Source organism: Chlorocebus sabaeus, chromosome 15 (genome assembly GCF_047675955.1).
Source record: "Chlorocebus sabaeus isolate Y175 chromosome 15, mChlSab1.0.hap1, whole genome shotgun sequence".
Classification (NCBI taxonomy): Eukaryota; Metazoa; Chordata; class Mammalia; order Primates; family Cercopithecidae; genus Chlorocebus; species Chlorocebus sabaeus.
In genome coordinates, this window is record NC_132918.1 from 59,791,507 (window position 1) to 59,814,248 (window position 22,742).

The 22,742-nt window shown below is 39.7% G+C and overlaps 3 protein-coding genes across 17 annotated transcripts in view; 1 reads left to right on the forward strand and 2 right to left on the reverse strand.

The window, feature by feature from the left end:
• Positions 1–11,123, reverse strand: part of NEK11 (NIMA related kinase 11) — a 302,909-nt gene extending 291,786 nt beyond the window's left edge. For 4 of the 5 annotated variants that reach the window (XM_038002888.2, XM_008009148.3, XM_038002887.2 and 1 more), the window contains exon 1: positions 8,285–11,123. In XM_038002888.2, the coding sequence (XP_037858816.2) occupies positions 8,285–8,454 (170 nt within the window). In that variant the 5' untranslated portion in view covers positions 8,455–11,123. The remainder of the gene's footprint in view (positions 1–8,284) is intronic. The other variant, XM_073023611.1, reaches the window with a different exon arrangement.
• A 233-nt stretch (positions 11,124–11,356) lies between these two features.
• Positions 11,357–20,137, forward strand: ASTE1 (asteroid homolog 1). 2 transcript variants are annotated; one of them, XR_012095587.1, is made up of 5 exons: positions 11,358–11,688; positions 12,905–13,027; positions 13,171–14,497; positions 14,981–15,087; positions 20,073–20,137. XR_012095587.1 is itself a non-coding variant. In XM_008009138.3 (4 exons), the coding sequence occupies exons 3-4, from the start codon at positions 13,196–13,198 to the stop codon at positions 19,208–19,210; spliced, it is 1,491 nt and encodes a 496-aa protein (XP_008007329.1). In that variant the 5' UTR covers positions 11,357–11,688; positions 12,905–13,027; positions 13,171–13,195; the 3' UTR covers positions 19,211–20,066. The 2 variants fall into 2 exon arrangements, 1 of the variants encoding a protein (XP_008007329.1); XM_008009138.3 differs by lacking the exons at positions 14,981–15,087; positions 20,073–20,137 and adding an exon at positions 19,022–20,066 and having other exon boundaries at positions 11,357–11,688.
• A 1,942-nt stretch (positions 20,138–22,079) lies between these two features.
• Positions 22,080–22,742, reverse strand: part of ATP2C1 (ATPase secretory pathway Ca2+ transporting 1) — a 165,345-nt gene continuing 164,682 nt past the window's right edge. For all 10 annotated transcript variants that reach the window (XM_008009129.3, XM_008009128.3, XM_073023609.1 and 7 more), the window contains one exon: positions 22,080–22,610. In XM_008009129.3, coding sequence (XP_008007320.1) covers positions 22,515–22,610 — 96 coding nt within the window. In that variant the 3' untranslated portion in view covers positions 22,080–22,514. The remainder of the gene's footprint in view (positions 22,611–22,742) is intronic.

The following is a 22,742-nucleotide window of genomic DNA, read 5'->3' on the forward strand; positions in this document are numbered from 1 at the left end:
AATATTGACTTCATTACCATGATTGAAACTAATCAAAGTAACTATGTGCCCTTGCATTTTCTTCTCCCCTTATCCATTCCATCTCCCAAACTCTAAATGTAACGTGGCCAGAAGCTCAGAGGCTTGACCTTATTGTGTGCAGAGAACTGGCAAAGCACAAAGTGAAGTTCAAATGTACTCTTTCTATATTTACTTAGAGGAACCTAAGCACAAGATTCTAAGAAAAGAGATTTTAATATGCTCTCATGTTATACTTTCTCTTAAAAGATAAGCAGGAAGATATTTTTTAAACTGTGAGAAACTGAAAGAAACTGTGTTTTGAAGTCTGGCAGGGCAAAATAGAAAGAAATCATTCATTTCCTCCAAATTGTTTTCATAACTCTCCACTGTGTAAACCACTGAATCCTATTAAATTAACTCAGCCCACTCAATAAACCCACTCTCCCTTCACAGACAGCCACTAGAGAGAACCCCTACACATAATATAGAAATAGTAGCTTTAATAAGAATACATAGATTGAGCTCAAAGTTGAACTCATTAAATCTATTGACGTTTTGCTTAAAATGACTCAAAACTGAAAGTAAAGATATGTTAAAATGATTAAATAAATCAGACAGAAATATCCATAAGCAGGTATTAGTAGGTGCAATGTATAAACATTAGCTTTGCTAAAGGCTATCAGCTATTAAATGGCAGAAATTACAGTCACAATCTGAATAACTGAAAGCGTATTTTTAATATTACAAAAACCCACACATTTTAGTAGGAATTATTATTCATGCTGGGCACGGTAGCTCACGCCTGTAATCCCAGCACTTTGGGAGGCTGAGGCAGGTGGATCATGAGGTTGGGATCACGAGACCAGCCTGGCCAAGATGGTGAAACCTCATCTCTACTAAAAATACAAAAATTAGCTGGGTGTGGTGGTGCGTGCCTGTAATCCCAGCTATGTGGGAGGCTGAGGCAGGAGAATTGCTTGGACCTGGGAGGTGGAGGTTGCAGTGAGCTGAGATCATGCCACTGCACTCCAGTCTGGCAACACAGCAAGACACTGTCTCAAAAAAAGAAAAAAAAAAAAAAAAAGAATGAAGTTATTTTTATCTAATTACTACCAAGCAAGTGTAGCTATAACTCACAACTGACCCAAAAAGTGATTCCATTGAATGATACAGAATGCCTGTCACTTCTCAGTGACCGAAGCTTGGTTCCTTAGTTTTTCAGTTATGCTACTGACAGGAAGAAAATGCTGAAACAGTCGTCACATCAAATTGCTGAGGACGCTAAAAGGCACACAATAGTCTTCTACTTCAAAGAAGGTACCAGAATCTAGATATCCAACAAGAGGCAGTTAAATGACATGAAAGCCATAGACTATTATGCAGGCATTAAAAATGATGCTTTTAAAGAGTATTTACTAACATGGGAAAATGCTTACATTTTTGTGCTTTAAAAAAGCATAAGATTGTATAAATACGGAACCCTATTCCATTTTAGTGCCTTTCACACTGAACACAACTGTGCTCCCATCCCTTTGCCTAGTACAAGGATCCTCAAAACGCAGTCCTCTGAGAAGTAGTAACAACTGTTAGAAATGCAAATTGTCAGGCCCCGCCCACCAGATCTGCTGAATCAGAAAGCTCTGGTGTAGGGGGGAGCCTAGCAATCTGTTTTAATAAGTTCTCCAGACAATTCCGATGCTCAATAAATTGTGAAAAACACTGGCTACTTCTTAGTAACTCTTCGGATTTCAGCTGACAGTTCTCAGGGAAGTCTTGCCTCACCCAACCTCCCATCCTGCAAGCACAGATGAGATTATTGTACCTCCCAAGAACCAAGATTTTTCTTTCACAAGCTATTCACAAGCTATTTATGATTATGGAAGCAGAGTTTTTACCTCCAGACCAGATATTTCAAGTCCAGTGACACATATGAATCACCTGGAAGTTCTCAAAAATCCTTGGCCATACCCCAGGCCAAACAGAATTCACTGGAGTATGACTCAAGCATCTGTACTTTTTAAATACTGTGATTCCACCGTTTGGTCAAGGTTAAGAATCACTGTACCAGACTCAAGCTCCAGATGACCAGTAAACGGTGACCAGTATTTGTTGAATGAATATGTGAGGTTTTTTCACTTTATTTTGTGGGGTTTGTTTTGTTTCAGTCTTACCTATGATACAAAATTCCAAATGCACAGAAAGGGTTCAGTAAAAAGTGAAGTCTCCTTCTCTTCCTGTCTCCCATCTCTGAGGCAATGACTGGGACCAATGTCATATTTCCTTAAAACACTGAATATTTATCAATGCATACAGAAAAGACCACAAGTTGGAGGCAGGATTATAGATTATTTTACTGCTTCTTTATGCACACCTGAACTTTTTGTAAAATGTATACACATTCCTTTCAATATTGGGAAAGGAGGTACCCTAAGAATAATTGTATGGGTATGCATCCAGAGCTATTTAGTAGATAAACACTGGGTCTCAGGGCTCCCACAGCAATAGCCACTTAGAATGTACATACAGCTGCTGTTCCATTTTGTCAAGTTCAAAGAAGAGACTCTTTACCTGGTTTAAGCGAGTAATTGCCCAATTATTCTGCCTGCTTATTTTGGTTATATTTTCACTTCTGATTAGATATACAGCTTCTCCAGAACATCTACCAGAAAATGATGGGAGGGTGCACAAAAGGAGGAGGTACTGTTCATCCCAGGAACCAGATTAGTAAGTGGCATCATGGTTTATAGATCTCCCTTGTCTTGATTTAGTTAGTATAAGCTCCTCTCTAAGACTGACCATCTCTGGGTATGTGAATACGAAAAGCTGAGGCCTGGACCCCAGGGTGGTGACTCAACTATGGTTCAGTCCTTTAAAGACCCTGAGCCCTTTTGACTTCATGCCAGTTGGTGATTCTATCTCAATACAGTACTTTGGAACAGGGCTGCACGTCTGAGATTTCTATAAGTAGAAACTGGAGTAGGGCTTAACAACTTGGACCCAGACTGTTTTGGCTTTGGGGATTTTTTCAATTATCTTTTTCTTACTTTCTACCTCCCTTACTCTTATGGTCTAAGACCACTCCCCTCTGTTAGTATGACTCATTCTAGCATCAACTCTTGGACCCCTACCCTTCATTTTGTTTCCATAGCTGGGTGGAAAATCAGCTTGCTAGGACTTCTAAAAATCTGCTTTAATACGAACCCAAGAGCTCTCCGAGGAGGCAAGAGCCTGGATTTGAGGGACATTTCTTTAAGGACTTGTAAGCCTTTTCCTATTTAATTCCTGATCCTCATCTTAGGCAGACATATGAGACAGAGGGGGAAAAAAATGCCTTCTGTAGAGATAAAACATTTCCATGTCTACTATTTTTCCCATATTTAGGCAAAGACCAAGGTGTAGGATCACAGTTAAGGGGAAAAATGTTTGGATATGTACATGGATAGGACCAAGGGGGAAAATACACATACATTAGATAGTACATAGAAACAAGTAAGATAATTACCATATTGAGCTAGAAAGGGAGTTAGGCAGTGGCCACTCCAACATCTCCGAGTGCAACCTGCCACACAGATATTTAAGCATTGTCTTGTGCTGTATACTAGTTGTTTTGTGTGTGCTGATTTAGTCTTCCAGACTGGAAGCACCTGAGGGCCAGGCCTTATCTCCTACTGCCTCAGTTTCCTCTCTCGTGCTGAGTCCAAAGCAAAGGTTTAATATTTAAATTGTATTAAATACTTAATAGTTGACAGATTAAAACAGACTATAGCAGAAAACCAACTCTGCATAGTAAGATCACTGTATCTTAAATGCGATAAATTTTTAAAAAATCATTATCACAAACATTCTATGCCGATAAGATGAATGTTGAAATTCATTGCAGCTGTGGCCATGATTATTTACAAGTTTAATCACGTATTTTAGGGTAAACCTATTTCCTTAACATCTCTTTTCTATTAAATTACATGCACTATGCTAATGTTAAGGGCCAGAATAGTTTCTTGGCTGATCAAATCTTTTGTGTTTGATTTTTTGAAAAGATACTTTGACAACTTAACAAAACTATAAAATGAATAAGAACTAGCACAATCTTTTTAGGACTATGACAACATAATTAGATCAGAGTGTCTATAATTATGAAAGAAAATATTCTCAAATATTGTTTTATGAATTTCATGATGCATAATAAAGGAAAAACCTCTATCCCATTCACTACGCATTTTAACAGTTTAATTTTATTCTACTGTTATAATGAAAAAAGGGATGCCCGACATTTATGCCAGAAAGAAAACTCTACAAACATGCATCGAGCAAGTGAAATGTCTGTAGCTTTTATTTTAATCTCACAGCTAATTCAGAAAGTCAATAAAAATGTAAAGGAATATGGAAGGAATATGGTATTTACACTGTAATTACAGGTCATCCCATATGCAAAATGTCAATGGTGGAGTGATGCCCCCAGGTGGCAAAATGATAAATTGCAATACTTTGATTGAAAAGTACTATGTATATATAGCTCTTCCATTTTGTGAAGTTCTGATTAAATCTAGAAACGTATATAAGGAATCTGTACTTCATAGGAACTAGTCATAAGTCCTAAAAACTTATGGTCTACCCAAGTGACTCCTTTAACACTGATACCAAGGGAGAGTCTGATACCTTCCTCATGAGCTCAAAAAGTTAAGGGTGTATCTGCAAAACAAAAAGGGAAGTCATACCTATTCTGATGCGTTGAAGGAATAGCATTCATACCATTATAAAAATCTCTAAAAAGTATTCACCTTCTAGCCACCTCTAACATTAACCAATTCCCTATGTCTAGCATGTAAAGCATAATTTAAAACCATATCTAGTCAAATTGCTTGGACAATGAGTAGTGCTATAATGTGCTTTGCTCACAAATGATTCAGTATCAACACTAAAAAACAAAAAACAAAAAAAACAAAAACGAGTTTAGTTTCCTGCCTCCATACATGTATTAAACATAACAATCACTGATGAGTTGATATCTTAGCTAAAAGGTTCACATTTTGAGAACCAATTTATTTTGGACAGCCACAGAGATATAAAAGATGACAACAGAATTGTTATAATCTCAAGAAAAATCATTGAATACGTTTTTTAAATTACATTCCTGGTTTCAGATTGGTTTATTTGGGAAATTTTTCTCATTTAAAAGTAATCCAAAAAAACCTTCCATTTATTAGAAGTTTCCAATTGCAGTCATTGGGTGGTAATTAGCTAAAGTTTTGTTAGGCTTCCTTTAATTATTCCTTTAACTTGGATTGTTTATAATTAAGGTGAATCTGTGCTGCTTTTGAGGGATAATTATGAGTGATGCAATGTGATATCTAAATCTTACATAAATAGGCAGGTATCGTATTATTATTACAGTCCTATGAGGTATTATACCCATTTTAAAGATGAGAAAACCAAAGCTCAGATGAGGAATGTGCAGAATCTAGACTTCACATTAAGAACAGGCCTGGCTTTACTTCTTGTTTACATCCAAAGCTGATATTTTAACAATGACACCATACTGCTCTGTTTCTATTACAGCATTCTAGAATTTTGTGAGTAGTCACATTCACACTTTTTTCTGATTTTAGCAAATAATTCTAACAGCAATTGTCTACAAAGGTTGGCAGGTAGTGGAAAGGTGTGATGCAGCTGTATGCAAGAGACAGTGAGGAGAGGCAGGAATGTGGCTAACTGGAGAATACAGAATTTGTCTAAAGGAGTAGCTGCTACCTAGCTTTAGCAGCCCATTGTGGCTACACACGAACTGATGTTAGCAAACGTTACCAATCTTTTTTTTTTTTTTTTTTTCCTAGAGAAGACAAAATACTCAATTTATATGAGCTGCTCATTTCAAAATACTAACTACTGGCCAGGCACGGTGGCTCATGCCTGTAATCTCAGCACTTTGGGAGGCCAAGGCGAGAGGATCACCTGAGGGCAGTAGTTCAAGACCAGCCTGGCCAACATGGTGAAACCCTGTCTCTACTAAAAATACAAAAATTAGCCGGGTGTGGTGGTGCACTCCTGTAATCCCAGCTACTTGGGAGGTTGAGGTGGGAGAATCACTTGAACCTGGGAGGTGGAGGTTACAGTGAACCAAGATCATGCCACTGCACTCCAGCCTGGGTGACAGAGTGAGACTGTCTCAAAAAACAAAACAAAACAAAACAAAAAAACTGACTAATTTACTAAAAAGAAACACTACCCAGACCAAACAAAAGACATCTGAAAGCCACATGTGGCCAGCATGCAATGTTTTGGATTCTGATGATGAAAGATTCCTTTCCCAGAGATTCTGGACGAGACCTTCTGGTGCCAAATGATTTTTGTGCGTTATCCTCACTATTGGATTCACTCCACAAACACAGACTCTGTCTGCCATCTTCAGCTCTGGTCATACTTTTTTAAGACTGGTTCAGGTACAAGAAAAATCACTAACAAATCACTTACCAACCAACCAGCCCCAGCCCCCTTTCTTCTCTTTCGTTCTCTTTCTCTCTCTCTTCCCCCCAACTACAAATACACTCTCTCCACTCACTATCTCAAGTCTAAAGGTTTCAAGTTTGATCTTCATACATCTTATTTTACATCCTTTTAATCAACTTTTTCGTCCTCCTGTGAATTATCTTAAAATTTTTCATATTCCTCATTCGTTGAAGAAACTAAAATTGGATATGATCCTACAGTGTAGTTTTTAGAAGTACTGGGTCTGGTTTAGGTCTTACTCTCAGCGTTTCCATAAAGGTTCTCTAATAATTGTCAGAAATTTATCATTCTATTCTAAATGGGTAGAAGAGCATCTCTAGGAATAAAGGAAAAAAATCCTTTTCAGTAGGAATCATAATGCATGTTCTAAGGACATCAGAAAAATGCCAGCTCTTTTATCATCCCTCATGTAGAAATTAACTAAAAACTATACATTCTAGATAATTACAGCTTTTAAAAATTCTGGACAAAGACCATTTAAAAGGTTGAGTTTCAAAACAAAGTAGTAACATCACTAACATTTACCTTTACAATTCCTATGACCTATGAGGATGTAGAAAAGTGTTCATCACACTGATTTTAAATCCACTCTGAAATATCCAATAGGCAAAAGCTGGAAGAACTTAGAGTAGCTTTAAAACCTCAGAAGAAAACAATATACTATGGGATGAAAATGTGGTCTTCTGGGGTTAAGGGTTGATATCTTGGATCATTCTTCCCTCTGCGTTCTGTTCCTCCTGCGTTTCTGATAGGCAAGTTTCTTACCCTAACTTCAGTTCCAACTTACTTTCAAATTAAAAAAACTTTACACCAAAAATGGAGGTTTATCTGCAAGGGAGGTACTATCTAAAGTTTTTAAGAGTTTTTCTCTATTATCAAAGTGTATAGGGTCCGATTATAATCAAAAGAGACAAGGTGACAAGGCGGTCATCAACATAAGCTAATTTTAAATGGGAGTGTCCATTTGGTTTAAGTATTTAATCTGACGGCTTTCTGATTATGGAATTTGAAAATCTCCCCCATAGAAAGCCCAGAGAAAATTAATACTGTACTTTCTTTGATATACCCTATTCATCTCAAATGTTAATAACTGTTCATTTGTATTTTGTAATATTTCTAAAAATAGTCATGATGAACAATTCTTATTTTCTCATTCAAGAAGTTCCAATCAAGTTAAGTGGAAGCAATATTGTCACTGAGACTGTGGCATGCCCAAACATCTTATTTTCACATAATCTTTCCCATTTCTAGCTCCCTTCTTGAGGTCATTTGGATATTATATTCACCTGCTGAAATGTCTTCAAACCTAATATGAAAGACTAATTAGGGAGCTTACCTATCTTCACGAAATACTTGGTTTGGTATAAAGAGCAAAGTGGACATTGCTCCATGCTCTTTTTTTTTTTTTTTTTTCTTTTCTTTTTACAGTCTTGCTCTGTTGCCCAGGCTGGAGTGCAGTGGCATGATCTCGGCTCACTGCAACCTCTGCCTTCTGGGTTTAAGCAATTCTTGTGCCTCAGCCTCCTGAGTAGCTGAGATTACAGGCATGTACCACCCTGCCTGGCTAATTTTTGTATTTTTAGTAGAGACAGGGTTTTGCCACATTGGCCAGGTTGGTCTTGAACTCCTGGCCTCAAGTGATTCGCCCGCCTTGGCCTCCCAAAGTGCTGGGATTACAGGCATGAGCCACCATACCTGGTCTCCTTCATGTTCTTAATCAGCTAAGACCTGCAAACAAAAAGCAGCCTACTCAAGATTCATACGAAGTATTTTTACTTACAATTCCTCTCCTCGTTTGGCTTTCTTGTCTGAAACCAGATAGACAGTTCCGAAACTTCCACTGCCAAGTTTCTGTTGAAGCACATATCTTCTTGCAATCAAGGTCTTTGGATAAGTGGAAATGGCTGTTGATCCACTCACACACTTAGTTGCCTCTTGGAATTTCAGCATTGCTCCAAACAAGAGAGAACTAGTTCATTCATTTATAGAACCTTAACATTCGAGTCTCCTAAGAAATGGTCAAATTCATCCAAACAGCGTTGGTCAATTCCATAAAGATGAAAAATTCAAAGATCAGGTCTAAAGGATGCTAAACGATCTCTAACAAAAAGTGTAAGTGCAGTGATTATCTGCACCTTGATCAGCAGACTAAATGACACCATATTGGTTAACAACTTGAAAGAAAAATGTTAAAAGGTAGAGATACCACAAATTCCAGTAGAAGGCAATCCTTCACAGGAAGAGCCTCCCTTTGTACATTGAAATTTGGCAGAACTGAATTAGAGCCAACTTTCCACAAATATCTGGGATGGACATCTGTTTTACAATCAACAATCTCTTCATTTAAGATTTATACTCCCCACCTACTTATAAAAGACTCCAAATACAAGAACATTATCACTTCCTTAAATCTATATATCTGCATCAACCTTTTTGTAATGCCCTCTTCCCACCTTATGTTTACTTTGGTTTACAAAGAGAGAGTTAGGATTAAACAAGAAATTAGCAGGTGCTGTTTCCTTTAGACTTTTTTTGTGTGTAGATGTTAAACCACAGTTTTTGCATTTATTAGAACAGATGCAAAGAGAGATAAGGATTCAGAGAGAATTTTTTCCCATGCTCAGCAAATTCTAGTTTCTAAAGTTCCTATTGTACACATTGTGTATAATCTCTCTGGATTAAAAACAGGAAGAGTTAACAAATTCAATTCAAACCTAAAATTGCATTTAATGTCAGTGGAATATAAATGTTACACATATATCTGTAATTCTTCACATCTGAGATGTGACAGTTATGAAAGGCAAGACTGTTTAGGCTGGGCGTGGTGGCTCACACCTGTAATCCCAGCATTTTGGGAGGCTGAGGCAGGAAGATCACGAGGTCAGGAGATCGAGACCATCCTGGCTAACACAGTGAAAGTCATCTCTACCAAAACTACAAAAAAATTAGCCGGGCGTGGTGGCAGGTCTGTAGACCCAGTTACTCGGGAAGCTGAAGCAGGAGAATGGGGTAAACCCAGGAGGCAGAGCTTGCAGTGAGCCCAGATCTCGCCACTGCACTCCAGCCTGGGCGACCGAGCGAGATTCCATCTCAACCAAAAAAAAAAAAAAAAGAAAGAAAGAAAAAAAAGAAAGGCAGGACTGTTTCATATGAGTAGGTACAAAGTAAAATCATTTTTATTCCATCAGAATGTTAAATGTTTTGTTAGTTATCAAGAAAAGTGTGCTTTTGTTTTAAATCTATATAGAAATAATCTTTTAAATTGAAAACTGTTTATACCTTAAAGCTAGGTTTTCATATTCAACAATTCCAAAGCTATGAGACAAAAACGTAGTTTTTAAGGATGGTCAATGGGCCTTACGTGATGATGTCCGTCAACCACAAAAACTACTAGGGCAATTAACCACAAAAATCTCAAAACAGAACGTCAGTAAATGCCCATTTACAACATTTTCCTTCTTAAAATGCATTAATCAGTTAAGTTGTACCTGATACCAATGAGATTAGTTGCCAGCTTTTTTTTTCCCTTCCAAAGACATGTTAGTAAAATCTGCTGAAAAAACAACTAGAGAGCAGGCCTCTAAATGTACCTTTCGTTTTTACTTCCCCTTCACTGTCATAAAAGTGATGCCGTCTGGCCATACTAAGCTGTTCAAATAAATATATGGACTTATACAGCCTTTCCAACCGAAAAGGGTCCTTCAGGTCACTCAGTAATTATCCTTAAAGATGAGATTAAGGTTCCCTTTAGGGAAGGACAGAATTACGGACGGACAGAATAGTTATGAGAAGTTCACTTCTAGCAGCTCCTATTTGTAAAGGACAGTCTAAACCCAGCAGTACTTAAGCAGTCTGGTCCAGGCTGCAGAAGACTCTGGGACTAGGTTCCCTCCCGCCCAACCTCACAGACTCAGCCCTGCCACCCCCATTCTAGTCCGCTTTTAGGTCATCCATTCCATCGGTCTCCTCTGTGCAACCATAAACCTACCCAAGAATGTTTCGCATTGTCTAGATTCTAGAACTATCTGTTCACTTGACAACACCCTCCCCCTCTGTGAGGTCTGTGAGTGAACTTGGGCACTGCGAACACATCTTCGTTATTTCTGCATCTCCAATCCCTGGCATAACCCCTGGCATACACTAGGTCTTTAATAAATCTTGTTAGGGCAAATAAGTGTCCAGCAGATCAACTCCCGCCCAAAGGAGGGAAAAAAGTTGGTTAAGAAAGCTAGATGGGAACTTGGAGAAAGTTACCACTTGTGCAAACTACCCCTTCTCGGTGAAACAGATCTGACTGGGGGCAAAAGACAACGGAAGGTGGAGTATTTATCACAAGTTGAAAATCAGTTGTTACCTTCCCAGGTAATAAGAGGAAGCCAATTTGTCACCAGGTTCTGCTATAGTAGAAATCTACCTTTAAAGTAAACCTTAACCTTAAGGTAAAACGAACAATTCTGTGCTTCTTCACTTTTTAAAACATTTACATTTTGGCAAAGCAGGTTAACGTTTATTGAGGGGCACTGAGACTGGAGTAGATCCGGAGATAAGACGTCCAGGAAAGCGAGGAGATCGCAGCCATGGAGTCCTAGAGATTCGGAACCCAGCCCGAACAGCTTGAAACCATTACCTTCCCCCTCGCAGGGCAGCCTGGCGAGCCCCGAGGAGCACAGTTCGCTTTACCTTTCCCTGTTGTGGTCGGAGCGGCCCCCGGGGCTTGCCCAAGTCTTGCCGGTAATCAAGCAGGCCTCAAACTACCGGCAACCGCACCCACCGACCGCCAGATACCTCGGGCCACGGCTGTTTGGAACCGTCGCCAGGGAGACGGCGCGGGGCATACTGGGAAGTCGGGATGAGGCTGCAGCAAGGCGGAAGTGTCCGCCGACCCAAGTAGGCGGAGAAAAGAGAGGAGTACCGGCGGGCCAAGCTTTCCTAGCCTGACGGTAGCCACTTCGGAACGTACGTCCCAGCTCTCTGTAGCTACTTAGCGCCTCCGGGCCCGGGAGCACCTGCGCCTTGGCGCAGTCTGGCGCCACCGGCATCCCGGAAGTGTACTTCCCAGAGACGTCACACGGGATACTTCCGGTTCCCGCTCTTGGTGTTGAACTCTCACGTGCACGAGCCAGTCCTCGCTGGGCTCTAGCGGGCTTCTGATGGAGGAGCTACTCCTCAGGGAGGAAAGAGCAGGTGGGCTCTGCTGCAGGTTGGGCGGCGGGTTGTGAGGGCCGAGGTGGCACGGTGTGTGAAGGCCTGTGTTTGAAGACTTAGGTCAAACCTTTTGCCCGCCTTTCCCCTATGCAGCTATATGCAACTGTCTATGCAAGGCCCTGTAATTTGCATAGGACGAGTTGACAGGGTCTCTGCTTGTCGACGCTTTACAAGACTGCCTTGCAAAGAAATAAGTACTATACAGGATAGGGTTCTGAGATACTGACAGGGCTGGGACTAGCATGAGGTAAGTGTAAAATGTAAATGGATCTCAATAAAATTCAGTAATCAAGATAAGTTTTAATGCAATATCTCTAAAAATCGAAATTATTGCAAAAAAAAAATCCATGAGTGACAAAATGTCACGATTTTAATGTAACAGTACCATGCTGGGCCATATTGAAGCCTGAGGCACCAAAAGAAAAACCATCAATTCTGATCCTGCGAGTTAAGTCAGCCAGATGAGGAAGAGTAACTGGGCCAGATATGCAAAATAAGATGATGAAGGCCTGGCGCGGTGGCTCACGCCTGTAATCCCAGCACTTTGGGAGGCCGAGGCAGGCGGATCACGAGGTCAGGAGATCGAGACTATCCTGGCTAACACGGTGAAACCCCGTCTCTACTAAAAACACACACACACAAATTAGCAGGGCGAGGTGGCGGGCGCTTATAGTCCCAGCTACTCGGGAGGCTGAGGCAGGAGAATGGCGTGAACCCGGGAGGCGGAGCTTGCAGTGAGCCATTCGCGCCACTGCACTCCAGCCTGGGCGACAGAGCGAGACTCCGTCTCAAAAACAAAACAAAACAAAAAAAGACGATGAAAAGAGCTCGTGGTTAGGGGTGTAACTGGATAGAGGGGTTCCTAGAGGCATGAAGCAGTTTTCCTTATACCAAAAACTATGCCAATTAAGAAGGGCCCGCAAGCCAAGTCTGAAAGAAGTTCCGTGACTGTCAATACAAAAGAAAAACTTGATCACTATCATAGGTCCTACACAACTCACTTTACTGAAGCCCAAATGCTTTGTGATTATGAGATGAATAATGATATCATTTTTTAAGCTTAGGACTTTCTACTTTGACCCCACAAAACAAATACTCTGTGCTGTAAGATGTTGACTATTACCACTTCAGAATCAAAGTTCACAGAACTTCTATACTTCTGTGTCAGTAATGGACTTTAATGATTTTTCTTTAGAATTAGCAGCAGCCTCTGTCACCGTCCAAAGATCACAACCCATGAAACCATTGAGTTTGTGCTTTGTATCAGAAAGCAGAGGAGAATGAAAAAGCAAACTGCTAACATTGCTTGAGGATCTAGGTAAGAATTTATGGATGTTGATATCTATGTTCTATCTAAAGAGCACTTCATAACATTTGCTGTTGATTTAGTGGTGCTGGAAGCAATGACTTGGTGCCCCATAACCAGCATCAATTGAAAATGCTTTCTGTTGTTTTAAACAGGCGATTAATTCTTTAGACTGTCGTCATGGGTATCCGAGGACTAATGAGTTTTGTGGAAGATCACAGTAATGAGTTCTTCACTGATTTGAAGTTGCGGGACACAAAAATTGTCATTGATGGCTATGCTCTTTTCCACCGTCTTTCCTTCAATTCAAACTTGGAGCTCCGGTATGGTGGGGACTATGATTCTTTTGCAGATATTGTACAAAACTTCTTTGAATCACTGTTTGCTTGTAATATATGCCCATATGTTGTATTAGATGGAGGATGTGACATTTCGGATAAAAAGCTTACAACTTTAAAGGATAGAGCTAGAGAGAAGATCCAGATGGCCCATTCCCTTTCTGTTGGTGGGAGTGGGTATGTATGTCCCTTACTCATCCGGGAAGTATTCATACAGGTTTTGATCAAGCTGCAGGTATGTTTTGTCCAGTGCTTTTCAGAAGCAGATCGGGACATTATGACACTTGCTAATCATTGGAATTGCCCTGTGTTATCGTCAGATAGTGACTTTTGCATTTTTGACCTGAAAACTGGGTTTTGCCCATTGAATAGCTTTCAGTGGAGAAATATTAACACTATTAAGGGCACACAAAACTATATCCCTGCCAAATGCTTTTCCCTTGATGCATTCTGCCATCACTTTAGCAATATGAATAAAGCTCTACTACCTCTCTTTGCGGTGCTATGTGGAAATGACCATATTAATCTACCTATCATGGAGACATTCTTAAGTAAAGCACGTCTTCCTCTTGGAGCTACCAGTTCTAAAGGGAGGAGACACCACCGAATCCTGGGACTTCTGAATTGGTTGTCTCATTTTGCCAACCCTACTGAAGCACTAGATAATGTTCTGAAATACCTCCCAAAAAAGGATCGAGAACATGTTAAGGAACTTCTCTGCTGTTCCATGGAAGAATACCAACAGTCCCGGGTGAAGCTGCAGGACTTCTTCCAGTGTGGTACTTATGTCTGTCCAGATGCCTTGAATCTTGGTTTGCCAGAATGGGTATTAGTGGCTTTAGCTAAAGGCCAGCTATCACCTTTCATCAGTGATGCTTTGGTCCTAAGACGGACCATTCTTCACACACAGGTGGAAAACATGCAGCAACCAAATGCCCACAGAATATCTCAGCCCATCAGGCAAATCATCTATGGGCTTCTTTTAAATGCCTCACCACATCTGGACAAGACATCCAGGAATGCGTTGCCTCCTCAGCCTCTAGCTTTCAGTGAAATGGAAAGGATTAATAAGAATATCAAAACCTCAATCATTGATGCAGTAGAACTGGCCAAGGATCATTCTGACTTAAGCAAATTGACTGAGGTAAGTATTTGTAATACTAATGAAATTTTTGTAAAGTACTTTACAGGTTACAAAGTGCTGTCTTGTATATTAGCTCGCTTACTATAACAAACTGATGAGGTTGAGTGCTATCTTGCCCTCATTTCATAGCTAAGAAATCTAGAAATTGAGTGAACTAGGTAATGTCTTAGCCAGAGAGTGACAGTGCTATGACTCAAACCCAGCTCTTTTAGCTCTAAATCTACCATTTCCACTGTACTTCAGTAGTCTGTGTTATCTTCACAGTTATTACTACTATATTGTTATTACTACTAGGTTAATACTAGCTATCAATGGAATGGGATTATGTGGCTAAAAAGGAAAAAAATTCACAACTGAAAGAAAAAGTATAGACAATAATGATAGGCATAATATCTCAGACTACATCAGATTTCAAATAAGGTTAGTGCTGATACTACGGTCTAATTTTTTAACTTTTATTAATGAAGACCTTTTTTAAAATAGGTTTTTGTGGCCGGGTGTGATGGCTCACGCCTGTAATCCCAGTACTTTGGGAGGCCGAGGCAGACGGATCACGAGGTCAGGAGATCGAGACCATCCTGGCTAACAAGGTGAAACCCCATCTCTACTAAAAGTACAAAAATTAGCCAGGCATGGTGGCAGGCGCCTGTAGTCCCAGCTGCTCAGCAGGCTGAGGCAGGAAAGTGGTGTGAACCCGGGAGGCAGAGCTTGCAGTGACCACAGATTGCGCCACTGCACTCCAGCCTGGGCAACAGAGCGAGACTCCGTCTTAAAACAAAACAAAAAAAATAGGTTTTTGTGTCATTATGGTTATTTGCCTAGTTTGATACAGAAAACATGACTCAGCCTAACTCAGTGTTGCTTAAACCTGAGTAACAGACCACCTTTTCAAGGAGAAAAAAATTCTCATGGATCGCAGTGTTGTCTTTTTATATTACATATTTAAAATTACAAATAGATATGAAACAATGCTCATAAAAGAACTAGATTCAGAAATTAAATACAGATAACTTAAAACAAAAAAACAATTGCAATGCCCATTAGGGGATTTTCTTAGATCCAATGAAATATTCAGTCTCATAAGACTCACAGACCACACGTGGCACCAGTCTACTCAAGGATGTAGAACAGCAACCACAGCTTCCCAGTGGGTTTGAGTCAGGTTTTCCTTTTCTGTCAGAGTTCTCCCAGCACTGTTATCGGTCTACATCAAAGGTTTACCAACATTGGTGATTTTGTCCCCCAGAGGACATTTGGCAATGCCTGGAGACGTTTTTGTTGTCCCTACCTAGGGAGTAGAAGGGGTAGTGGTTGCTACTGGTATCTAGTGGGGAGAGGCCAAAGATGCTGCTAAATTATACAATCTGTACTTACAGTGCACAGGAAAGTGCCCCATAACAAAGAATCTCTAGCCCAAAACACCAGTAGTGCCATTCCTTGGGCTACACAGCTGACCAGGAACTAACCTCTTAGCCTCCTCATCAGTCACATCTCAGACAGGAGGAGATGAATGTCATAGTGTATGAGTGCAAGACCCTTCTTGGCATGGGGCAGTGAGTCCAAGAGCCTTCTTGGCATTGGCAAGTGACTGTTAAACCCCCAGGGTTTCTTTGGTGGCAGGGTGAAGAAAATGTTTTGGAATTAGTGATGGCTGTACAAGTTTATAATTATACTAAACCAAGGCAAGGTGGCTCATATCTGTAAGCCCAGCACTTTGGGAGGCCAAAGTGGGAGGATCACTTGAGGCCAGTAGTTCAAGACCAGCGCCTGGGCAACACAAGAAGACTCTGTCTCTACAAAAAAAAAACAACTAAAAATTAGCCAGGCATGGTGGTACAGCTACTCAAGAAGCTAAGGTTGGAGGATTGTTGAGCCCAGGAGGTCAAGCCTGCAGTGAGCTGTGATTGTGCTCCCTGTTGAGCAAAACCCTGTCTCTAAAAATATATATACACTAAACCCACTGAATTGTATACTTTAAAAGGATGATTTTTATTACATATGAATTATATCTGTTAAATAAAGGAGAAAAAAGGTTTCACTGGCTTAAAAGCCCTGTTCCCTATAGGATCCAGTCTTTCTTATAATTCATGCCATAAACATAGCTAGCTAGGTCCCTGAGAGGGATATCCTACTTAAGACACTGCACTCAGGGAAACCCCAAGATGTGGTATCCCCACCAGGTATTTATAGTTCATTTATATATAGTTTAAGCTTAGATGCAATTTTATACGTCATCTTTGTAATGCTTGGTAACACAACTGACAACCTACCTTTAGCACATTTCCAGGGGTACAAAACTAGAAAGTGGAGCATAAGTCAAATTCTCAAACAAGGGATTTATTAACACTTTACCCACACCAATAAAATTCAAACTATAGCTACATTCTTAATGTTTTGCTGAAATTACATTTCTGCTCAAACATAAATGGTGCTGTTGAAGGAGAGTTTTTAAAAAAAAAAATTAATGGCGTTATGAGAAGTAATGTACAGTGAAGTGCACGTATTTAAAGTGTGTACTTTAATGAGTTTTGACATGTCTACATCTGTGAAGTCATCCTACAATTAAAATAATGAATGTATCCATAATCCCTGAAGTTTCATCTTGTTCCTTTGCAATTCATGCTTCCTTGAGTATAAACATAGTAAAGTGCACAAATAATTTGTACAGCATGATAAATTTTTGCAAGGTCTATACATCCATGCAAAGAATCATTATCGCCACCCCAGAAGCTTCTCCTAGTGTCTGGTTCCAGTCACTCGCTCTGCAACTCCCTATCATCACTCTCCTGACTGTTTAACTAAACACAGAATAGTTTTAACTGAATTTTTACTTTAGAAATGAACTCTTTCATCTGGCTTTTATTCCACATGAGATTCATTTGCATTGCTGTGAGTAGGTGATCATTCATTTCTCGTTGCTGTAACATTATTCTATTTTGGTATATTACCATTATACACTTAGGAGCATTTTTTTTTCATTATACAGCTTATGAGCATTCGGGTTCTTTCCAATTTTCCATTTCCATGTGTTCATTAGCCATTTGATATTCTATGAAGTTTCTGTACAGTTTTTTGCTCATTTTTATTACCATATATGGTACCTTTGTCAAATAACATATTGTGAATAGTCTCTCCCATTGTTTATTCACTCTTTTAGTATGTTTTGATGAACAGAAGTTCTTAATATACTCTAATTTAAATTTTTATTATTTGTGGTTACCACTTTTGTGAACTGCTTAAGAAATTGCCTACTCTAGGGTCATGAAAATTTTTTGCTGTTCATGTTTAGCATTTAGATCTATAACTTAGCTAGAATTGGTTTTTTGTGGGTGCGTATGGTGTGAAATAGGGATCAGGACACCTTTTTCCCCCACATGGAAATCCAACTGAATCCATGAGTATAGCAGGCTGCTTATATTCCTTGCTAAGTAGAGATGACTTAGTGTTCTTATCATTTACCTGGATTCAAAATAGAGTGAAATTTTAGTTCACTCTCTGTGCTATGCTATCACCCAGCTTTCTCTTGGCATAAATTAATCAATTCTGAATTTAGCTCAATGCTTAATTGTTCTAATTAGCCCATGAAAATTATAAATGTACCAGGTGCTAATGTGATTCCAAACACAAATGCAGGAACAAGTATAGAAACCTTGTGATAGTACCTATTCATTTTGTTTTTTACATCTTGTAATACATTATCTGCTTTGATCAGCTGTTGTTAATAGAAACTGTATAGTCTCTCATTTAATTCCCACAATAACCACATGGGATAGGTTTTCATTTTGGTTATGTTAGTTGCAATGGACAGAGCACCATTCAAGTTAACCAATGGGAGGTTAATCATAAGGAGACACAGAAGTGGATCATTCTTAAGGAGTAAGGCAGCCAAGACCAGTAGACCAGTCTCTCCCGGCATCTCTGCCTCTCGGGACAGCTGCTTCTGCAGGCTTGTACTTTCACTCCCCCTGGGGAAGAGGGAAAGTAGTGGTCACATGGGATAGAACCTAACTTTAAGGGCTGTGAGTTGAGTACTTCCCCTTTTGGAAGGGACTGAGGACTGGTGAGTTTGATGAAACATCTTATACAAGTCATTATAATGACCATTTTACAGATAAGTCAGACAGACTGTAGAAAAGGTCTGAAACCTTTCGAACAAGGCCATAGGGTTAGTGCAGGGCACATCATCTCTGAAGTCACAGCCAGACTGCTTTGTTTAGGAAAAGTTGTAACTTGGCTCTATAATTCAGTAATTTAAATATTATATATCAGAAAAGAATTGGTGTATTCTCTTAGCTCTACTTAGTGCATTTTAAAAACCAGTTTGAGAGTTTAGTTTCCACTTTAAAGTAGTTAAAACTACTTCCAGTAGGGGTGATTGGTTATACTATAAAGCTCTTTGCATATTTCTCATTTTAAAATTTTTATCACAATATTATTAAAAGCAGTATTTAGAAATAATCGTACTAAAGTTTTCATGCATTAATGACAAAACTATTTTGTCATTTATGATGTGTTTTGTTTCAGGTGAACATCTCTAGTCTCAGCTGTCAACCACTCTTTCTACTAACTAGATGTTACGTGCTAAGAAATCTATCGCCATCTCGACTTTCCAGAAAGCAGAAAATCTTTTTCTGGCTGTGTGCGGACACTAGGGATACAACTTTTTTTTTCTTAAAGTTTGATTTTAAAGTCCCCCAGAAGATGCCCTTTTAATATTCCTATGAGTGCATGACCTGTAAGGTCCCTTCTGGTTCTTACAAGTCTTGGTAATTCATTGAGGTAAAATTATTTCAACAAGAACCTCAGTGCTCTTACAGCTGTTTACTTCTGAGCTTTTACTTGAAGTACATTTTAAACCATGAAGTAAGTGAGTGTGGTGTGTTACTGCAAGCACAATGCAAGTAGTCCTTAAAATATTCCTGTCTCCCTTGAATATACCTCTAATCTACAAGCAGCCCCCTGGGACAATCCCTGTGTGTCTTTTATGCAAAGGCAATAAAGCATTCAACAGGGAAGGGACATGAGACAGGACCCAAACAAACAAAGAGTATATGCCACAAAGGGTTCCTATAAGCAACGTTTGTCTTCTGAAGGCAATTAGTAATGGCATCATGTTGAAGGCAAATGCCTGTTGCACAGGCAACAGGTGGGGTTGAGTATAGAGCTTTGTTTCTCAAAGTAGAATACTTGGGCTGCTAGTTAAAATGTATATTCCTGGGCTCGCTCTCAGGTTAGTCAATCAAAATTTATGGAATAGGGCCTGAGGATTGAATTTGTAACAAGCTTCCCATGTGACATGTGCACTGAAGATGCTCACCAGCGTATACAAAGAGGATGGAATGACATAAGTAAAGGTTGTGTAGGAGTATGCAGTACACCCATTCAACCAACCATATTTATAAAGCATCTTATTCATGTTCTAAATGCTGTGAGTGTGGCTGGTTTTTTTTCCCCACAAGAAGTTTAACAGCTGACAGAAGTTTCATTAGCATTAAATCTCTTCATGCTATGGTGGAAAAAAAAATAACAGACATTTCCCAAAGTAACTTGCAGGGTGCTTGGTGTGTATTTGCAGCTCTCCTTGAGGCGGCGGCAGATGCTTCTGTTAGAAACCCTGAAGGTGAAACAGACCATCCTGGAGCCAATCCCTGCTTCACTGAAGTTGCCCGTTGCTGTCAGTTGCTACTGGTTGCAGCACACTGAGACCAAAACAAAGCTACATCATCTACAATCCTTACTGCTCGCAATGCTAGTGGGACCCTTGACTGCCATAATCAACAGCCCTGGTAGGTAACTGGAAATTACAGGAGTATATTGTTGCATGTTGCTTGCAAACTGTTTGCTCAAGAGTTTACACAAACAAAAAAGTATTCTTGGATTATTTACTCCCATTAATTATATCAGAACTTAGATGTGGAGTCACCAAAATATCATTCATTCATTGGTAAATATTTTTTAACACTTCATGTGCCAGGCTCAGTGCTGGAGGGCTTGAATCTTAAGTATACAGCAGTGAGATGTGTTGGGATACTGCCAACTCCCATCTCTTTGGTGGCACCTACTGCTTTAACTTGTGAAGTACGACAGTGTATTTTGCCAGCTGCATTTGTATTCCATGTTCCCTATCCAATTATTCGCACAGCAGCAATGTCATCACAAGAAACTTGCCCAGAAGTGAAACTTCTAAATACCTACAGCCACTGCATTCTTGCTTATACGTCTTTTTATTCCTTTTTCTCTGCTGTCAGTTTCAATTAGTATGTAAGTAGTGATGACATAGTAATTTGTCTTTTTTTTTTTTTTGAGATGGAGTCTCACTCTGTTGCCTAGGCTGGAGTGCAGTGGCACAATCCTGGCTCACTGCAACCTCTGCCGCCTGGGTTCAAGCGATTCTCCTGCCTCAGCCTCCCGAGTAGCTGGGATTACAGGAGCCTGCCACCACACCCAGCTAATTTTTGTATTTTTAGTAGTGACAGGGTTTCACCATCTTGGTCAGGCTGGTCTTGAACTCCTGATCTTGTGATACACCTGCCTGAGCCTCCCAAAGTGCTGGGATTACAGGCATGAGCCACCGCGCCCGGCCAGTAGTCTCTCTTAAATACACCGAGGCAAGTTTATTTGCGTATAATATAAGGTGAAGTAAATGCTGAAACACTGGGACACTTTAATACTGTAGTGGAATATCCTCTTTAAAGATTATGAATGCTCTACCACTGTATAAATATGTATAATAATTATACTCTAGAATAGTACTACCTAATATGGTGGCTACTAGCCAGACGTGGCCAAAGTTAAATTCCATTTAAATTAAAAATTGAGGTTTTCAGTCACACTAGCCACACTTCAAGTGTCAGGTAGTCACATATGGCCATAGACTAGCTTATTGTATTGGACAGCACTGCAGAAAGTTCTATTAGATAGTGCTACTCTAGTTTACTATTTTATAAGTTAGATAAAAGAATGGAACAGCATGGAGTCCTGTTTCCCAAGTATTAAGGCTCAAGCTTGCCAGCTGTCAAGAGGGACTATTGTTATACGACAGCCAACTTAAAACAGATCAGTGAAGGCCCACTGCTGCTTTATGAACACAGATTTAGGGTATTTCCTCTGACTGAATAATACATACATTGTAAGAAAGCTCTCAGAGCACAAGCCTATTAAGTTTTTACCTGAGTCCAACAGAAGGGGCATGTCAAGGGTCTGTTTCTTTTCTTTTAGGAAACATGGACCCTTTCCCCAGGCAGGCTCAGTGCCTTGCTGCTCGCTAGTTGGTAAAAGGTGGGCCTCCTTTTTATTATTTTCAAATTGGTCCAGATGTTAATTTTGTGTACCCCTGCCCAAACAAATCTGTAGAAACTTACAGCTAAACACACGCAACATTCCTTATTTCCTAGGATTGTTGCTTCTTGCCCCTTATCCTACTATGAAAAGAAGCTGATTATTTGCCAAATTCTCCAAGTCATACTTTAGCTTCCTCCCATAAAACACAGAGGTCAAAATGTGTTTTGAACACACAGGTTGTTTCTTTAACACAAATGTACCACAGCATGGGAGTTTCGGTGAAAGAGAACAGTAAAGAGAATAATATTTAATAGTCATTTGTATTTTTCATAGACACAGATTTAGGGTTTAGAGAATTCAAATGCAGACATGTTTATAGTCAGGTAGTAGACCAGTGGAAGAGATCTTATTTCAGGGAAAAAGTAAATTCTGATGGGTTGAATAAAGTTATGTCATCATTAAAAAAACAGTTCAGTATCAGTATTTCAATTTATACAGCAAGGCATTTATGAAGCCAGAAGAGAAAAACATCTTAGTTTTTTTCAATGCATTGTTTTCTGTATGGAATTTGTAGTATATGTGGGGAAATGAAAAGCTGTTACAGTGCTTTTAAAATACTGCCCTTGGGTTGTTTCTTTATTTAGGTAAGGAAGAGCTGCAGGAAGATGGTGCTAAGATGTTGTATGCAGAGTTCCAAAGAGTGAAGGTGCAGACACGGCTGGGCACAAGACTGGACTTAGACACAGCTCACATCTTCTGTCAGTGGCAGTCCTGTCTCCAGATGGGGATGTATCTCAACCAGCTGTTGTCCACTCCTCTCCCAGAGCCAGACCTAACTCGGTAAGCACCATGGGAAACTTTAGTTCAGATGGAAGCACACAAAAGTAAATACAGTACTTTCACTTATATTTAAAGCAACAAAGTTACTTAAAAAAAAAAAACAAAAAACAAAAACAAAACCTAA